This window comes from Dermochelys coriacea, chromosome 2, assembly GCF_009764565.3.
Source record: "Dermochelys coriacea isolate rDerCor1 chromosome 2, rDerCor1.pri.v4, whole genome shotgun sequence".
NCBI lineage: Eukaryota > Metazoa > Chordata > Testudines > Dermochelyidae > Dermochelys > Dermochelys coriacea.
Window position 1 is genome coordinate 256408913 of NC_050069.1, and position 15290 is coordinate 256424202.

A 15290-nucleotide genomic window follows, 5' to 3' on the forward strand; every position below is an offset into this window, starting at 1 on the left:
CTACAGAGACCGCCTGAGAGGGAAGCATTCCCCTCTCCCTCTTGTACAAACTCTGGACTTTGGTAATCCATTTTGTTTGGTTTGGATTACCCCTGCAGGGGAAAGCCCTAGGCCTGAGCTGGCCCAGGAGGGTGGGCCATACCGCAGGAGGAGGCAGTTGTCACCCAAGAGAGGAAGAGAGCTACTATACTACACGCTGCCACCAGAAGGTGTCTTGGGGTGAGCGGGCACCCTTCACCCCACCTTAACCCAGATGGCGACTTTTGGACAATCACAAGGGGAGAGATAGGACGTGGCCCAGGGAGGGCAGTCATAAGCAATCCCCTGACTGTTAGATTACTTATAGCCCTCAAAGGGCCTGAGTTGGAGCCCAGTGGAGTGAGAGGGTCCTGGCTCCCTTACCAACAACCCTCCTGTAAGTCGCTGGCCTAAGCTATGACCAGTACGTGGCATTACCCTACCAACCGACCCCTGAGCAAGGACTGTCACAAGCACCCACAGGGCACTGCTCGAAGAGGAAGGAGAGGTTACTCACCTTGTGTAGGTACTGCAGTTCTTCCAGATGTGTGTCCTTGCGGGTGCTCCACTACCTGACCTCTTCCCCTCAGCTTCAGAACAGCCTCTGTGGGCTCTGCAGCAGAGGGGGAATGGAGGTCCCTTTTATATATACTCTTGGTACAGGCATGAGGATGTGTAGGGCATGTGAGCAGGCAGAACAAGCACTGCTACCAAAAATCTCCAGTCAAAGGTCGGGTGCCTGAGCCCCTAAAGTGGAGCACCCACAGGGGGACACATCTCGACGAACTGCAGTTACTGCACAAGGTGAGTAACCTTTCCTTCCCCTGTACCTTTGCTCCTAATTTTATTCTAACTGCTGGCTTGGATTTTTCTTTAATGATAAAATGAAGGAAAAAAATATAAACCATTTAACTCTGTTGAGCTCTTTGCATATAGATATTGTCATTCTGAGATTAGTGTGGATATTAAAAATAATAATAGCGCTGTACACTTACATAGCTTCTGTCATTTGCAAATATCCATGCTTTCCAAGATAGATAGCTCCTGTTATTCCCATTTTACAGACAGAAAAATAGAGACACAGGAAGGCGAAGTGATTTGTCTGAGGTGATACAAGCTAGTGGCAAAGCTAGGAATAGATTCCCAGTTTTCTACTCTAACCATTGCAAAATGCTATCTCCTTGTATAATGGATTATACACATAAGATACGTTTGAATTATTTAAGTTTTAAGTAGAGGGAGGAGGAAATCCCCTTTAGAAACAGGAGGACGAGATGCATATTTGGTTTTTCGAGGGAAGGGTAGAAAAATTGGCTGAGCAAGTGCAGACTCAGTTTTCGGCTTAGATTCTTCTCCGCACTTTAGTAATGATTTCTTTGTTTACAGCCTCCGGCCTTTCCTCCTCTCCATCTACCCCAACACAAGTGACCAAGCAGCCGCCATTTCCTCTTGAATCCTATAAACATGAACCTGAGAGACTAGAAACCCGGATTCACTCTTCTCCTCCGGACACAGGGCAGAGGTTTACTCTGCCTCCACCCCAAAATGCAGCCAAGCCTCCCACGGTGATGCCAACTCCCTGTGCTACCTCAAAAACAGTAAGTGGAGTATTTTGTTTAGAGTTTTCAATAGGGAGAGACCTGTGTGTGTTAGTATTTTTAATGGCTAAGAACTCTGCATGCATAATGTGGGGCAGGTTGTGTGTAGTTGTACCCCTTTACATCAGGGATGTCCCAAGACTTCACCATGTTCCGTAGACAATATGTCATCTTTAATCTGAAGTAAACTATGCAGTGGTTATAGGTCCTAGCATCTACATTTTGATCTGAAGTGCCAGGTCAGGAAAGGGTAAAGTTATTCAGGTCGCGTGTTTTTTCTCCCAAGCCAACCTCTGAAATGGAGCTAGCAGAAAAGGAGAGTTTACATAATTTTCATGCTGGTCAATCATTTGGGGAGGAACCAACCACCACTTCAAGCAGAAACTCTTAACATAGTATCAGCTGCAGGGTTTGAGGTCCAGCTGGGCTCCCGCTAAGGCCTGACCGGAGTGGGAGAACCTTACTCTAATGGCACCAGTCCCCAGCAGGTTGTCTTCCCCGAGTTCAGCAAAATGAGAGAAGAAGAGCACAACCGCCAGGGGACATGGGCAGTTCCCAGGAGCAGAGACTCCCTGTCAACATGTCAGTAGACTGCATATTACAGTAGCCATCAATGCATCTGGCTACTTCATTGTTGTACCTGAAAGGCTGGTTGTGGGTGTTTCCGACTTCACAGCATATTTCAGTAACACACACATTGCAAAGCTTCAAAACTTCCCATACAATAATAGCACATACAATCCAACAGGATATTAATGTTCAACAGATCAAGACTTTTAGAATGATACTTTACAAGTCATACTTTGTACAAAACATATCATAATCATATCACCATGGTAAATATGGGAGTGCCAGGGTGTTGCTTTGTGTGTGCAGAGTGTCACAATGACATTGTAAAGTGTTGTCATCAGTTGATATATTTTGGTTTTGGATGCATCTATACAAATGAAAGGTTAGGAGGAATGTAAATATTTAGGATCTGATTCCCCTTTGCTTTTCACCTTGTGTCATCATTTGTACCTGTGCAGAGTGGGTATAAAATGCTGCCATTCTGATTTAGTAATCTTCGCTTTGCACCAATATAAAAGATGGCAAAAGGTGCAAAGAGGTGAGGAATCAGATCCTTTGTTTAATTTTCCTTCATTTTTCCTGACTTTCTCTTCTGTTGTGGGGTAATAAAACATTTGTGTTCATAAAGCACATACCATAAACAAGTCCCTAAAAGCCTTGCTGCTTATTAAGGCAGTTTTTTCTCTGGTTAATGATTTTTTTAAATCCCCTCTATAGATTATATGATAAATGATTCATGCTAATAGCTGTGGAATGCCACTAGGTGCACAGTTTTGTCAATCAGAGGGAGGCTTGCTTGCAGACATGGCAACCTATCTCAAACATCACTTAAAAGATGAAATCACGCTTCTTCCAGCAACTTTTTATGTACTAGTCTTACAAGTAACACCTAAAACTACTGTAACTAAAAGAATTTAGAAAAAAGTCTCTATTAATTTACTTTGCGAGTCTCTGTTTTCCTCTGTGTAGTCAGTTATTTAGGCCCCAGTCATTCAAATATTTATGCACATGCTTAATTTTAAGCACGAGTAGTTCCATTTTATTTATTAATTATTATCATTATTATTATTTGTATTGTGGTAGCACGTAGGAGCCCCAGTCACAAACTGGGATCCACTGTTCTAGGCTCTGTACAAACACACAACAGCAGGGGGACTAGGGGAAGGTGTAAAACCAGTAGCTAGAGAAATAATTTTAACTTGCCTTTTAGAACTGACTAGATTTCAAGTTGTTTCTGTCCCTATACAGAACTGGCCTTTGGTATGCCTGGAAGTATGGCATTGAAGGGGTAAAAATCTGCTAGAGGAAAAGAGAAAGCGGGAGGGGAAAAAGTAATACTATTTATTTCCCTACTGATATAATCTCAAAATTTCCTGTTGTGAAGAGCACTTCGAAGGATAGAATATTATCTAGAGCCTTAGATTTTGGAGAGAGGACAAAAATGTAGGAGGCAGCTCTTGACAGCTAGTAGCGAAGCGTACCTCTTCAGAGCAGATAATCAGAATACTACACACCAATCTAAGTAATTAATCCCTCACCGAATGGACATCCAGGTTAATTACTATGTGACACATCTCTGCATTGGTATTTGTGGGCATTACTTCAAAAATTTTAGGTATTCATGAATATGCATACTATATTGTTTCAATAATGTATGTGTGTTTGTGTCTGTGGGGCCAGAGTGTTGTAATGAGGAATTTAGCTGATAAGAGATCAAAGCTGTAAGTAGAGATTAGCATGCGCTACACTTAATGGGCCAACTGCAACTTGATTTTTCAGTGTACGGTTCATGAGACAGCTTGTACTTGGACCTGGTGTTGTTTGGACTATGTGACCTTCAGGCAATAAGTGGTGAATGATAACTTCTTCTTCTTTAATGTGGAATTACTAACTGTGATTGGAATGCAAAGAGGTTGTAATTGTGAACATATTTCCCTGTTTCTACTTTGCCCGTTTTGAAATGGAAAGTAATATGCTGAGCTCAATGTTGCTGTTCTCCTTTTTATTCCCTCCTCACTCCTTCCTCTGCAGTGTTAGGGGCTGATGTGATGAAAGGGCCAGTGTTCCATTTATCACAAAAATGTACATGTTTGCAGAGGACATCACTCCCCAGCCCATTTCAGGGCCTTGTCTTCCCCTCCATGAGAATAAATCATATGGAGGAAAGAGAACTCCCTGCTTTTCAACATGTGGAGCTTCCTTTGAATTCTCCTATTGGGGAGAGCAGGGTTTGTGCCTCCTGTCCCTCCCAAAAGAAGCCACGGGTGCTGCATCCTTCACGGCAGGATCTCCAGGAGGCAAGAGCATCTGCAAAATGCCCCTTGCCTCCTATATGCCCTCTGGTTCTATAACCTCCCACCAGTCTCTGTAAACATGTCTTTTGGTCTTGCATCGGGCACCCCTCCTCTTACACTGTGGTTATTCCCTGACACCCATCTAAAACGGACACCTTAGCAAGGAAGGGAAGCCTTAGCCTAGAGCCCTGCAATGGGACTGGGGTCCCGCAGAACCTGTTGCCATAATAGTGGGAGTGAGATGGGTGCAGGATTAAAAATAGTCCCACACAGGGCTCTACCTTAGCCTCAGCTTCGGGCTGTTTTACCCTTCAGGTGTTACTCCTGGGGGAATTCTGTGCCACTGTGCATGCGCAGAATGTATGTCCCCTGCAGATTTCTTTGTTTCCCTGCAGAAAAACGACTTTCTGATGGGGAAGCAAAGGGAAGCCACAAAAGCGGTCATGCGACCCTCCCCAGCAGTATGTTTTGGGTGCCCAGGGTAGCCGGCAGAGAGGAAAATCGCTGTGGGGTGGGGGCAGGACTAGGGAAGACATGGCTGGTGGCTCCTACCCTGCACAGGGCTCAGCTGCTAGTCCAGGCTGGGCTCGGGAGGACAGGACTTCCTGTCTTCCTTCCTGCACTGCATCCAGATCAGACCCACTTCCAGATTTTTCCCCCAGCTGTAGGAAGCTCTACAAACTCCCCTCCACCCCTCCCAGCACTTTCTGCACCCATCACTCCTCAACTGCAGGGGAAGGGATCACTGTACAGGGAGCTGCCCCCCTATCTGTCCAACTCCTGTGCATCCACATCCCCTCATACCCAGACCCACCCGCTGAGCCTGACCCCCTGACACACCAAGAATCCCCCTCAACGAGCCCCACTTCCCCACACGTGGACCACCCTGACGAGCCACCTGCACCCGGATCCCCACACTACTGAGCCCCACTCCACTGCACCTGGATCCCAACCCCACTCCCCCAGCATCTGGACCCCCCCACTGAGCTCCCCATACCCAGACTCCCTGCCAAACTCTATTCTCCTGACACCTAGACCCACTGAGCCCCAACCACCTTCACCTGGACCCCCCTGCTGAGTCCCATTACTGTTGCATCCAGAACCCTCCAATAAGCCCCCGTGCATCCAGATCCCCCACTGAGACGCTCACACCCAGATTGCCCCACACTGAACCCTCTCAACCCACACCTGGATCCCCCCACACTGCAAACCCCTTCACACTTGGATCCTGCCTTGTTGAGCCTGCCTGCCCACACCTGGTGCACCTGGCATGGACAGGCAGGGCTCTGGGGTGTTTCTGGGGCAGGCTCTGTCCTTGCACTGTGTCAAGGTTGGACGCAGCCTCACTGCTGAGTCTGTATCCCTGGGGGGAGGGAGAGCTGCACAGTGATCTCCCATCTCTGTGCAGTCAGTGGCCTGTGCTCTCCAATGCCATGCTGGAGCCTCCACATTTATTTGACAAATAAAATTGGCAGAATTTAAAAATAATGTGCACATAATTTTTAATTTTTTGGCACAGAATGCCCTCAGTAGTAAGGTGTAGGGAGCATCTGGAGGAGCCTAGTCCACATCTGGTTTACCCATTCCAAATTCACAGCCCTCCAAGAGAGGAAGGAGAGGGGGAATGTGCCACAGAGATGGAACTGTACCCTCCTCCACACCTAGACATGAACGGGAGTATGGGGCTTCAGTGACTACCTGGCTCTTTAACAGTGGCATGTCTCTCCAGAGCTTTTAATGCTGCTCCTTAGCCAAAGTGTAGTAAACTCACAAACACAGCTGTTCACCTGTTTTGCATAAGGAATGATTACCTCACTCTCTTCTGTGGGCAGGGAGCCTGGGAACCAGGCTATGCACAGTAGGTCCCTCAATTTGTTGCTCTCTCTAAAAGCTGTGCCACACATCAAAGCCCCATAATCAGGCTGCTTTATTGTAGAGATTTAACTTTTCTGAAGAGAACTGGAACTAACCTTTGAATCTGAAGTTGTCTTACAAAAGCCTCATGGCTGGGGGAAAGGGAGTCTGTTCTTTCACTGCACAGAGATTCAGAATTTCAGCATTCAGGTGATTTAAGGCAATATATTAGTGTGCCAAGACAATACTGTGACTCAGCATTGATTTATGCTGCTGTAAACTGATAACAGAAATTGGAGATGAAAGGATTTAATAATTATCTAGTCTGTTACCTGCTAGTGCAGGAGTCTTTCCTGCAATACATTTCCTAAAACAGTTATAGCCAGTCTAGTTTTCATTGACCCAGATTATGTGGTGACCACTGCTTACTTCTCTGTGCAAGATTATTACAGAGCCTAATTGATTTCAGTGTGCCCTAACAGGACATCCTTATTTAAACAGAACTGCCAGTGAAACGGTTGCAGTCCATGTGAAAGTTGTCGTTAGTTAAAAGCTGGTGTATACTTTCATCTATCTGACAATAGTCCATAACTGGTATTTCATGAATTGGTTACCAAATCCAATAAATAAATAGCTTTTTAAAAAGAGTATATATAGTTGGCTATCTGACAATTAAGTGGGGGTATTAACATTTATCTACGAGTATCTGAAACGTTTAAATACCAATGACATAATTCTTCTCTCCTTTGAGTAAGTGTGTATCGCTAATAACTCCACTGAATTCAATGGAGTCATAGTGGGGTCAGATTTGTGTGAGGGGAGAATCAAACGCAGTGGTGAAGGGGAATATTAAACAGGGTCAGGGGGCTATAACTAGGAGCAATGGGATGAAAATAAGAAAAATATAGGCTGAATATTAGGAAAAATGTGCTAATAGTGGGCTGTACCATTCCAGCTATACCTCTTTCTTAAAAAAACTACTTACTTGGTTTTGAAAACAATATGTACAATCATACCATCATGAAATATAGTTTTATTGATGTAGTTATACACTAGTTTCTAATAGCATTCACAGCCACAGCAATCAGTCTTCTGATCCTGTAGGGAAATAACATTCCATAAAGGCACACTCTCTGCCCTAAGGAAATCAGAGTGCATATGTAATATACTGTCTCCTCCCCTCTGCAGCCTCTAATTTGACTTGAGGATTCCCTCAATATGGACTTTCCTGATGGCATAAAGCCAGCATGGCAGCTCCTAATATGCTTATCCCTTCTCGCCCCAGATTTAGGAAACATGGCCAGGGAAAATGTGGGTGTAGTTGGGATGTTGCTAAAACCAGCCAATCCTCATCTACTGTAATGTCCTCCTTGGGGTTGTGGATAGCTGACACAATTTAGAACATAACAGTTTTAAGTCTGCTTCATATTGCACTTCGGAACCAGTTTCATTGACCCAGAATCAGGAAGTCATAGAGACGGCTTAAAGGCAACCTACCTTTAACACCCTGTTTTCTGCACTATGCCATTCACTGAACGGCAGTCCTAAGGATCTGGCCCCCCAAAATACCTTTATATTATTGGAGTGTGTAGGATGATGAATAAAGATTGATGGGCTGGATATATGTCATTTTACATTGATTGTGCTGTTCCTTTCTCATGGCTCAGTTTTCCTCTAGGTATTGTGTGACTTTTGTTTTTCATGTAATATTTGTTCCATTATTTTGCTAGGGACTTAGAACTACTACTTCATGTAGATGCAGCTGTGTATTCCACTTAGATGTGTGTGCGCCCAGTGCGCTGGAGTCAGAGAAGTTTGCCTAGCAGTACCCGTAGGAGGCGGAGCGCACACCATGTCGCCATAGCCCCTCCACTGGCTATGTGAGGCAGCACTGCCTCGACCACTCACTTCCTTCTTACTGCCCGGGACTGGAGTTGGAGCTCTATGTGGTTCTTAATCTCACAATCACTCTCTCTCTTTAGTGACTGCTCTAATTGTATATAGGTAGTTAGTACCCTTAGTATTAGTGTTAGTTATATTTAGTTAAGTATTTCCCTGGTGATGCCCTCACCAGTGTTCAAACATCATTTGGGGGAGCAATCCCCAACAATAAACCCCACACACAGTGCTTGCTGTGCTTGGGCGAGGCCCACGTCAAAGAACGGTGTTTGATTTGTAAATCGTTCACAGTGGGGACTCAGGTGGCTATGGACCTTCACCTAAAGCAGCACCTGTTCGAACAGGCCTGCTTTGGCACTGAGGCCTATGTTGGATTGGAGGTCACGCTTGGGTGCAGAGAGTGCTATCTGGAGTCAGTGCCTCTTCAAGGAACTGGTGCCTCTCCAAGGAGCTGCTCCCTGTTGGGTGCACTGATGAAAAGATGGCATAAGACCAATCGAGATAATTCCAGGTCTTGTGAAGCTTCTTCTGCCTCCTCCAAGAAGAGTTTAGACCAGCATGGTGGGATGGAGCAGGTCCTTCCAACTGCTCCCCAGTGCTGCATAGGGAGGTCAGGAACTCCATATTGTCAACTCCATTTCCAGCCCTGGGGCATCCATGGAGTCCGGTACTGATGAGGGTGATGCCAGCACCGGCTGTGTTGATGCAGCTGGCATATCAAGCAGCAACTGACCTCCTCTGCCTCTCCATCCCGACCTCTGTCCTTCATTTTACCAGGGCTATGTCGTTTACAGCCCTGCTGTATGGACGGGCTGCTGAATCTTCGGGTCCATATTCACTGCATCCTGATGTTTCCCTGACACAGACCTCAGAAGTGGGGTTGGTGCCAGGCTAACCACAAGGGGCCTCCTCAGCACCGGGGAAACTCCTCAGCACTGCTTCATTTTGCTCCGCCAACATTACCCTGGCAACAATCTCTGCCCTTCACTTTGGCACCATCAGCTGCATCGGTGCTGCCACCAACTACAAGACAGACACTTCTCCTGGCACTGGAACCAATGGAGATGCATTCAGTGCCAGGGGTACAGTTTTCACCATCGGTGCCAGTCCCTCCCTTGTTTTGGGTGATGGATCAGTTGTTCACACCTTCAGGGCTAGCTCCACCCTTAGCCATAGAATCCCAGGACTCTTTGGCATTGAGGTCAGGATTCTCCTGCTCTTCAGTGCCTAGCCTAGATTGGGGGCTGTGATGGATCCCTGGGGTGAAACCTGGAATTGTGGGGAGGCTGTGCCCTTAACTCTCCTCCCTGGGCTGTCTCTTACGACACTGTACTAGTGAGAAGCAGCAAACCCCTCCAGGTGCTGTGATCACTCAGCCTACAACATACAGGGACACACCCACTTAAGTTGCATGAATGCTCTCTAAGCCACTCATTAACTATACAGAGGGAGACACCAGCAAATCCCCTCAGACCCCAGACTTGCATCCCAGAAATGTCTTACACTGCTCAAGATCTTCTCTTGAACAATGCAAGCTCATTAATTAGTTCACCTTTTCATCAAAAGATAGTGGACATGTACTAGCTTTTGTAATCTGAGCAGATTCCCCAAGGATTTTAGACAAACTCACTGGAAAGGATAAAATATTAAAATAAGTTTATTAACTACAGAAAGAGAGATTTTAAGTGATTATAAATGTTAGGCATAGAGGTCAGAGTTGGTTACATAAGAAAGAAAAGGTAAAATCTCTGTCTAAACTCTATACTGGGGAAGATTTGAATCTAGCTGTTTTTCTCACCCTATTAGGCATTATAAGCAGCTCACAGTTCTTAGTATACAGGCTGAATTCCCATTCTTTTTGCCTTTAGAGTATATGGGGAGGAGAGAGGCCCTGGGCTGATGTCACAGTCTCCAATTTATACCCCCAATCCATGTGCATGGAAAGATACTGTCTCAAACATGGAGTCAGGGATCACATGTTCTACGTCCCCTGCTGAGTCATTGGGTTAAGCAATCCCCATTGTGTGGAGCTCTAGCAACTCTCTCTCATTGAATTATAGATCTCTTGTTTACAATTCCCCTGCTGGTCAATGGCCAATGATGGTTTCTTATCACCTGTTTGGCTGCGGGTCACCTCTTTTGTTGGCACTGGAGCGCTGGCTGTGGGCGTCTCCCACATATTTCAATAACAACCATATAGCAAAATCTCATAACTCCATATACAATGATGATGATGTACACATTTTGACAGAAAAATGAGTTTCAGCAAATCATGATTTTTCATATGATAGCTTACAAAATAAGCTTTTGTACAAAATGTCACAACCATATATAAATGATGAATATGGGGGGTTACAGGGTGCTACTTTGAGGTACAGTGTGTGATGGGGCCCATTCTTGGAGCATCGTTGGTACCAGGATTGGTACTTACCTCATGGTCAGGATGGGGGCCGGTGGCCTGGCACCTACTGGCTACCAGTGCCCTACACTTATGCCTAGTGGTCTCCATGGAATCCACGGGGTGTTCCTCGATCACAGAGGTCATACTCCTCATCGCATTCCAACGTGAGATCACTGGTCAGGTTGTTGGCTGGGGCCATCATCCCATCACAGGTTTAGGCATCAGTGAGCCTTCACCTTGTGGAACCTTTGGAGGCATCCCATCCAGGTCTGCCACTCTAGGAGTGGGATCTGGCTCTGGCACAGTTAACCATTTCCTCTTTGTCCCCAGACAATTCAGCAGTGCTTGACTCTTCTCTCCTTCAGCACCTGAGAACTTCAAGGACTATCAGGAACTTTTGTGGTGTGTGGTTGCTTTTACTTGGTCATTCAGGCATAGCTCCTGTAGGAGAATACACATCAGTTATTGGACATCCTGTAGCTGTCTGCCCTGGGAGAGTGGCCCTCCCTATTAACAATGCACTCCTGGAAGTTCTTTGGAGCATGCTCTTCAATGACATCTATTGCAAAGCATTTAGAGAAACAGTGCTTTATACTGGTGCAAGGATTTGAGGGCTTTTACTTCCACCCAGCCCCTAATTCCCTGATCATAACTTTGGTGAATGACAGAGCTTGGCAGTACAGATTTTAGTCCACCCGTAAGGTCAAGGACTCTAAGAGGATGGGCTTAGTGAGTAAAAAGATCTATACCTCCTCTTCTCTGAAAATGCAGATTTCAGGCATTGTTGTCCAAATATGACTTTGTGAATTGAGACGGCTATGTGTAAGTTTACAGTTCATCTGCCTGAAGCCTCCAGGAAGGAATTTTGGGTGTTCATCACTGAAGGCTGGTTGGTGACCAAGACATCATTACAGTCCATGCTAGATGTCATGGATACTTTGGCCTGAGTGATGACCTCAGCGGTGACCTTGAGAAGAGAGTTCTCGCTGCACTGCTCCCAGCCGGCTATAGAGGATTCGCCCTTTGACAGCTGGCTGCTCTTTATGGACAAAACTCTGCTCTCCTTCAAGGATTCAAGGGCCTATCTTGTGTTCCTTGGGAATGTATACACTGGCAGTGCAATGGTGCCATTAGAGTGCTCAGCAACAGCAAAAATACCACTCACAACACCCCTTTGGGCAGCCTTCCACTTCCTCAAGACAGCAGAACTACTATGGGTGGCGGGTGAACCCCTGCTTTGGGGAGGCTAGCCCGTCGGTCCAGTCCCCGCCCCCTCACACACCAGATTCCCGACCCCTCCCCCCCACAGAAGCCCTGAGGGAGCTCCCCTTTTCCCCCCGCAACTGGAGGAGCCCTGGCCCGTCCATCCCAGCCACACCAGGCTGAGCTGCGGGCCCACCAAGAGCCAGGCCAAGCCAGCAGCACGCCCACTGGTCCCCCCACCCCTGACATGTCAGGCAGGCAGCATCAGCAGGCAGTGGGGACCTCGGGGAAGAGGCAGGCCACTGCGGCCCAGGTGTCCGGTGGCAGGTCAGCAGCAGCACCAGGGAAGGCCTTTATACCCACCACTCATGAGGACTACCCATAAGTCCTAGAGGAGATGGCATTTGGGTCCTGGGTTCAGCCAGTCAACCTAACCTCCCTTTGCATCTTCCAGGAATCCATTTTGACTCATTTGGACAGAGCAGAGACATGGTAGTACTGGCCCGGCCCAGAGGTACATGCTCCTCGCTCCTGTGGCCCCAGCCCCCCAGGAGCCAACGGGATTGGCTGCCCTTGCCCAGGGAGGTGAGGCTGGAAGTTTCCTCCCAGAGGTGACACATGGGGCGGACACATGGCCCCTCTTTACATTGTATCTCCCCCCGCATCAGCACGCATAAGTAGTCTCTGATTCCACTGATTGAGGTCATCCTCAAGCTGAAAGCTGATCAGGCCAAGATCATCCTCATTGCCTCAGTGTGGCCAAGGAAGTGTTGGTTCTCTGATCTTCTCATGCTATCTATTCAGCCTCCCGTATCCCTTCCTCTCCATCCTGACCTCCCGGACTCAGCTCTAAGATTTCCTGGTGTGGCTGTTCCATGATTGAATGAAGAGGAAGAGCAATGTTCAGCAGCTATTTGAAGGTTCTACTCAGTATTAGAAAGCCCTCTAACAGAATGGCGTATTCAGCTAAATAGTAGCGATGCTTGCTGTGGTCATTGGCATGCAGAGTTCAACCAATGTTGGCTTCTATTCAGGATATATTGGAATACTTACTGCATCTTCTGTTATCGGGCCTTGTGCTTAGCTCTCTAAGGGTGCATCTGGCAGCTGTCTCAGTGTTTCATTCCCCTGTTCATGGAAGATTTAGCTTTTTCCAATGCCCTGCTTGCAAGATTATTAAAAGGGCTTCTTTGTCTCCATCTCCTGGTATGAGAGCTGGTTTCTCTGTAGGACCTTAACATGGTGGCTTTGATGGAACCTTTGTTCCAGCCTTAGACATCTTCTCCCTTCCCTTTTTTGTATGAGAAACATTCAGTCCTCGTAGTGATAACATATGCAAGGAGGGTCTGTGAGTTGCAGACTCTGAGGGTAGATCATCCTTGTATGCAGTTCTCCAAAAACAGTGACTTAATGACTGCACCTAAAGTTTTTGTCTAAAGTAGTCTCTCAGTTTTGTTTGAACCAGGTGGTATATTTACCTGTGTTCTTTACTAAGCCACATTCATTTTCAGAGGAGCAGCATCTCCACATGTTTAGATGTCTGATGATGTCTAACCTTCTACCTGGACAGGACTAAAACATTTCTTGCTTTGCCTTGCCTGTTTGTGTCATATGTGTATTCTATGAAGGGAGCAAGTGGTCTCTTCACAAACAAATCTCTAGGTGGAAAGCATCCTTTATCAAGACTACATATAAAATACCTTAAACTATGCCTCCTCAGTAGGTGTGAGCTCATTCTAAGAGAGTGAAAGCTCCATCAATAATGTTCCTAAGCAACGGCTCAATATTGGACATTTGCAAGACTGCTGTGTGGTCACCAATACATATGTTTATGAACCATTATGCCATACAACATCATCCAAAAACTCATGTGAACTTTGGGAAGGTGGTTCTGCAATCTTTGTTAGACTCTGAGATCTACCTCCTGTGAGTCCTGGTTGTGAGTCATGTAAGTGGAGTACACAGCTGCATCTACTCAAAGAAGAAATGTTTACTTACTGTAACTGTGTTTCTTCAAAATATGATGCAGATGTGTATTCCACAACTCACCCTTTGTTCCCTCTGCATCGGAGTCTAGTCTCAGGGTGTGTGGTATAAAGGGACTAAATTGCGGTCAAGGCAGCACTGCCTCATATATAGGGCCCTACCAAATTCATGGCCATGAAAAATGTATCACAGAGCACATGTGACATCTGTGAAATCTGGTCTCCCCCAGTGAAATCTGATCTTTTGTTTGCTTTTATCCTATACTATACAGATTTCATGGGGGAGACCAGTGTTTCTCAAAATGGGGATCCTGACCCAAAAGGGAGTTGCAGGGGGGTTTATTTTGGGGGGGGGTCATAGTATTGCCATCCTTACTTCTGCACTGCCTTCAGAGCTGGGCAGCCGGAGAGAGGCAGCTGTTTGCCAGGCGCCCAGCTCTGAAGACAGCGCTCTAGTACAGGAGTACAGAAGGGCATGGTATGGTATGGTATTGTATTGCCACCCTTACTTCTGCACTGCTGCCTTCAGAGCTGGGTGGCCGGAGAGTGGCGGCTGTTGACCGAGGGCCCAGCTCTGCAGGCAGAAGTACAGAAGTAAGGGTGGCAATAACGTACCATGCCATCCTTACTTCTGCGCTGCTGCTGGCAGCGGCACTGCCTTCAGAGCTGGGCTCCAGGCCAGCAGCCGCTGCTCTCCAGCTCTACAGGCAGCACAGCCGCCAGCAGCAGTGCAGAAGTAAGGGTGGCAGTACCGCAACCGCCCCCTACAATAACCTTGAGACCCCCTCCACAACTCCTTTTTAGGTCAGGACCCCTACACTTACAACATCGTGAAATTTCATATTTAAATAGGTGAAATCATGAAATTTACTATTTTAAAAATCCCATGACCGTGAACTTGACCAAAGTGGACTGTGAATTTGGTAAGACCCTAGTCCTATAGCCAGGGGAGGGGCTATGGCCATGAGGCACAATCCTTGCCTCCTATGAGTACTGCATGGCAAAATTCTCTGGTTCCTGTGCACTGGGCGCATGCTTCTAAGTGGAATAAATGTCTGCCTCACATCTTGAAGAATCAGTTACAGTAAGTAACCATATCATCTCATGAAAGGAGGCCATGTTATAACAGTAATGTAATGTGTACTGCCCAGTTCAGCATAAAACTGCATCTAAAGGAAGCACTGTTCATGATGATTTGCAAGCTATATTTTTATATTTTAAGGCAAGAATAGAGAAAACTATTTACCATCTAGGCTGTTCATTACAAGAGAGTAGGGATTCTGGACCAAACCCCTTCATGAAAAGCATAGCACAGATCCCACAGAACCTGAACTTGCCATTCTACTGTGTCACCCCCTCTTAATTGCTGGCCCAGATGTGGAGCAGAGCTCACAGTCATAAATGGGGTGCAGGCTGGGATCCACAGGAGAAAAAACTGTGGATTCTTAACCATCCACAGGTTTCCCAG

The 15290-nt window shown here is 46.5% G+C and overlaps 1 protein-coding gene across 1 annotated transcript in view; it reads left to right on the top strand.

The window, feature by feature from the left end:
- The window catches only part of PRKAG2 (protein kinase AMP-activated non-catalytic subunit gamma 2), a 428376-nt gene that overhangs the window by 281070 nt on the left and 132016 nt on the right, over window positions 1-15290 (top strand). The window contains 1 exon segment of the mRNA XM_038389209.2: window positions 1405-1616. Within this exon segment, the coding sequence (XP_038245137.1) occupies window positions 1405-1616 (212 nt within the window).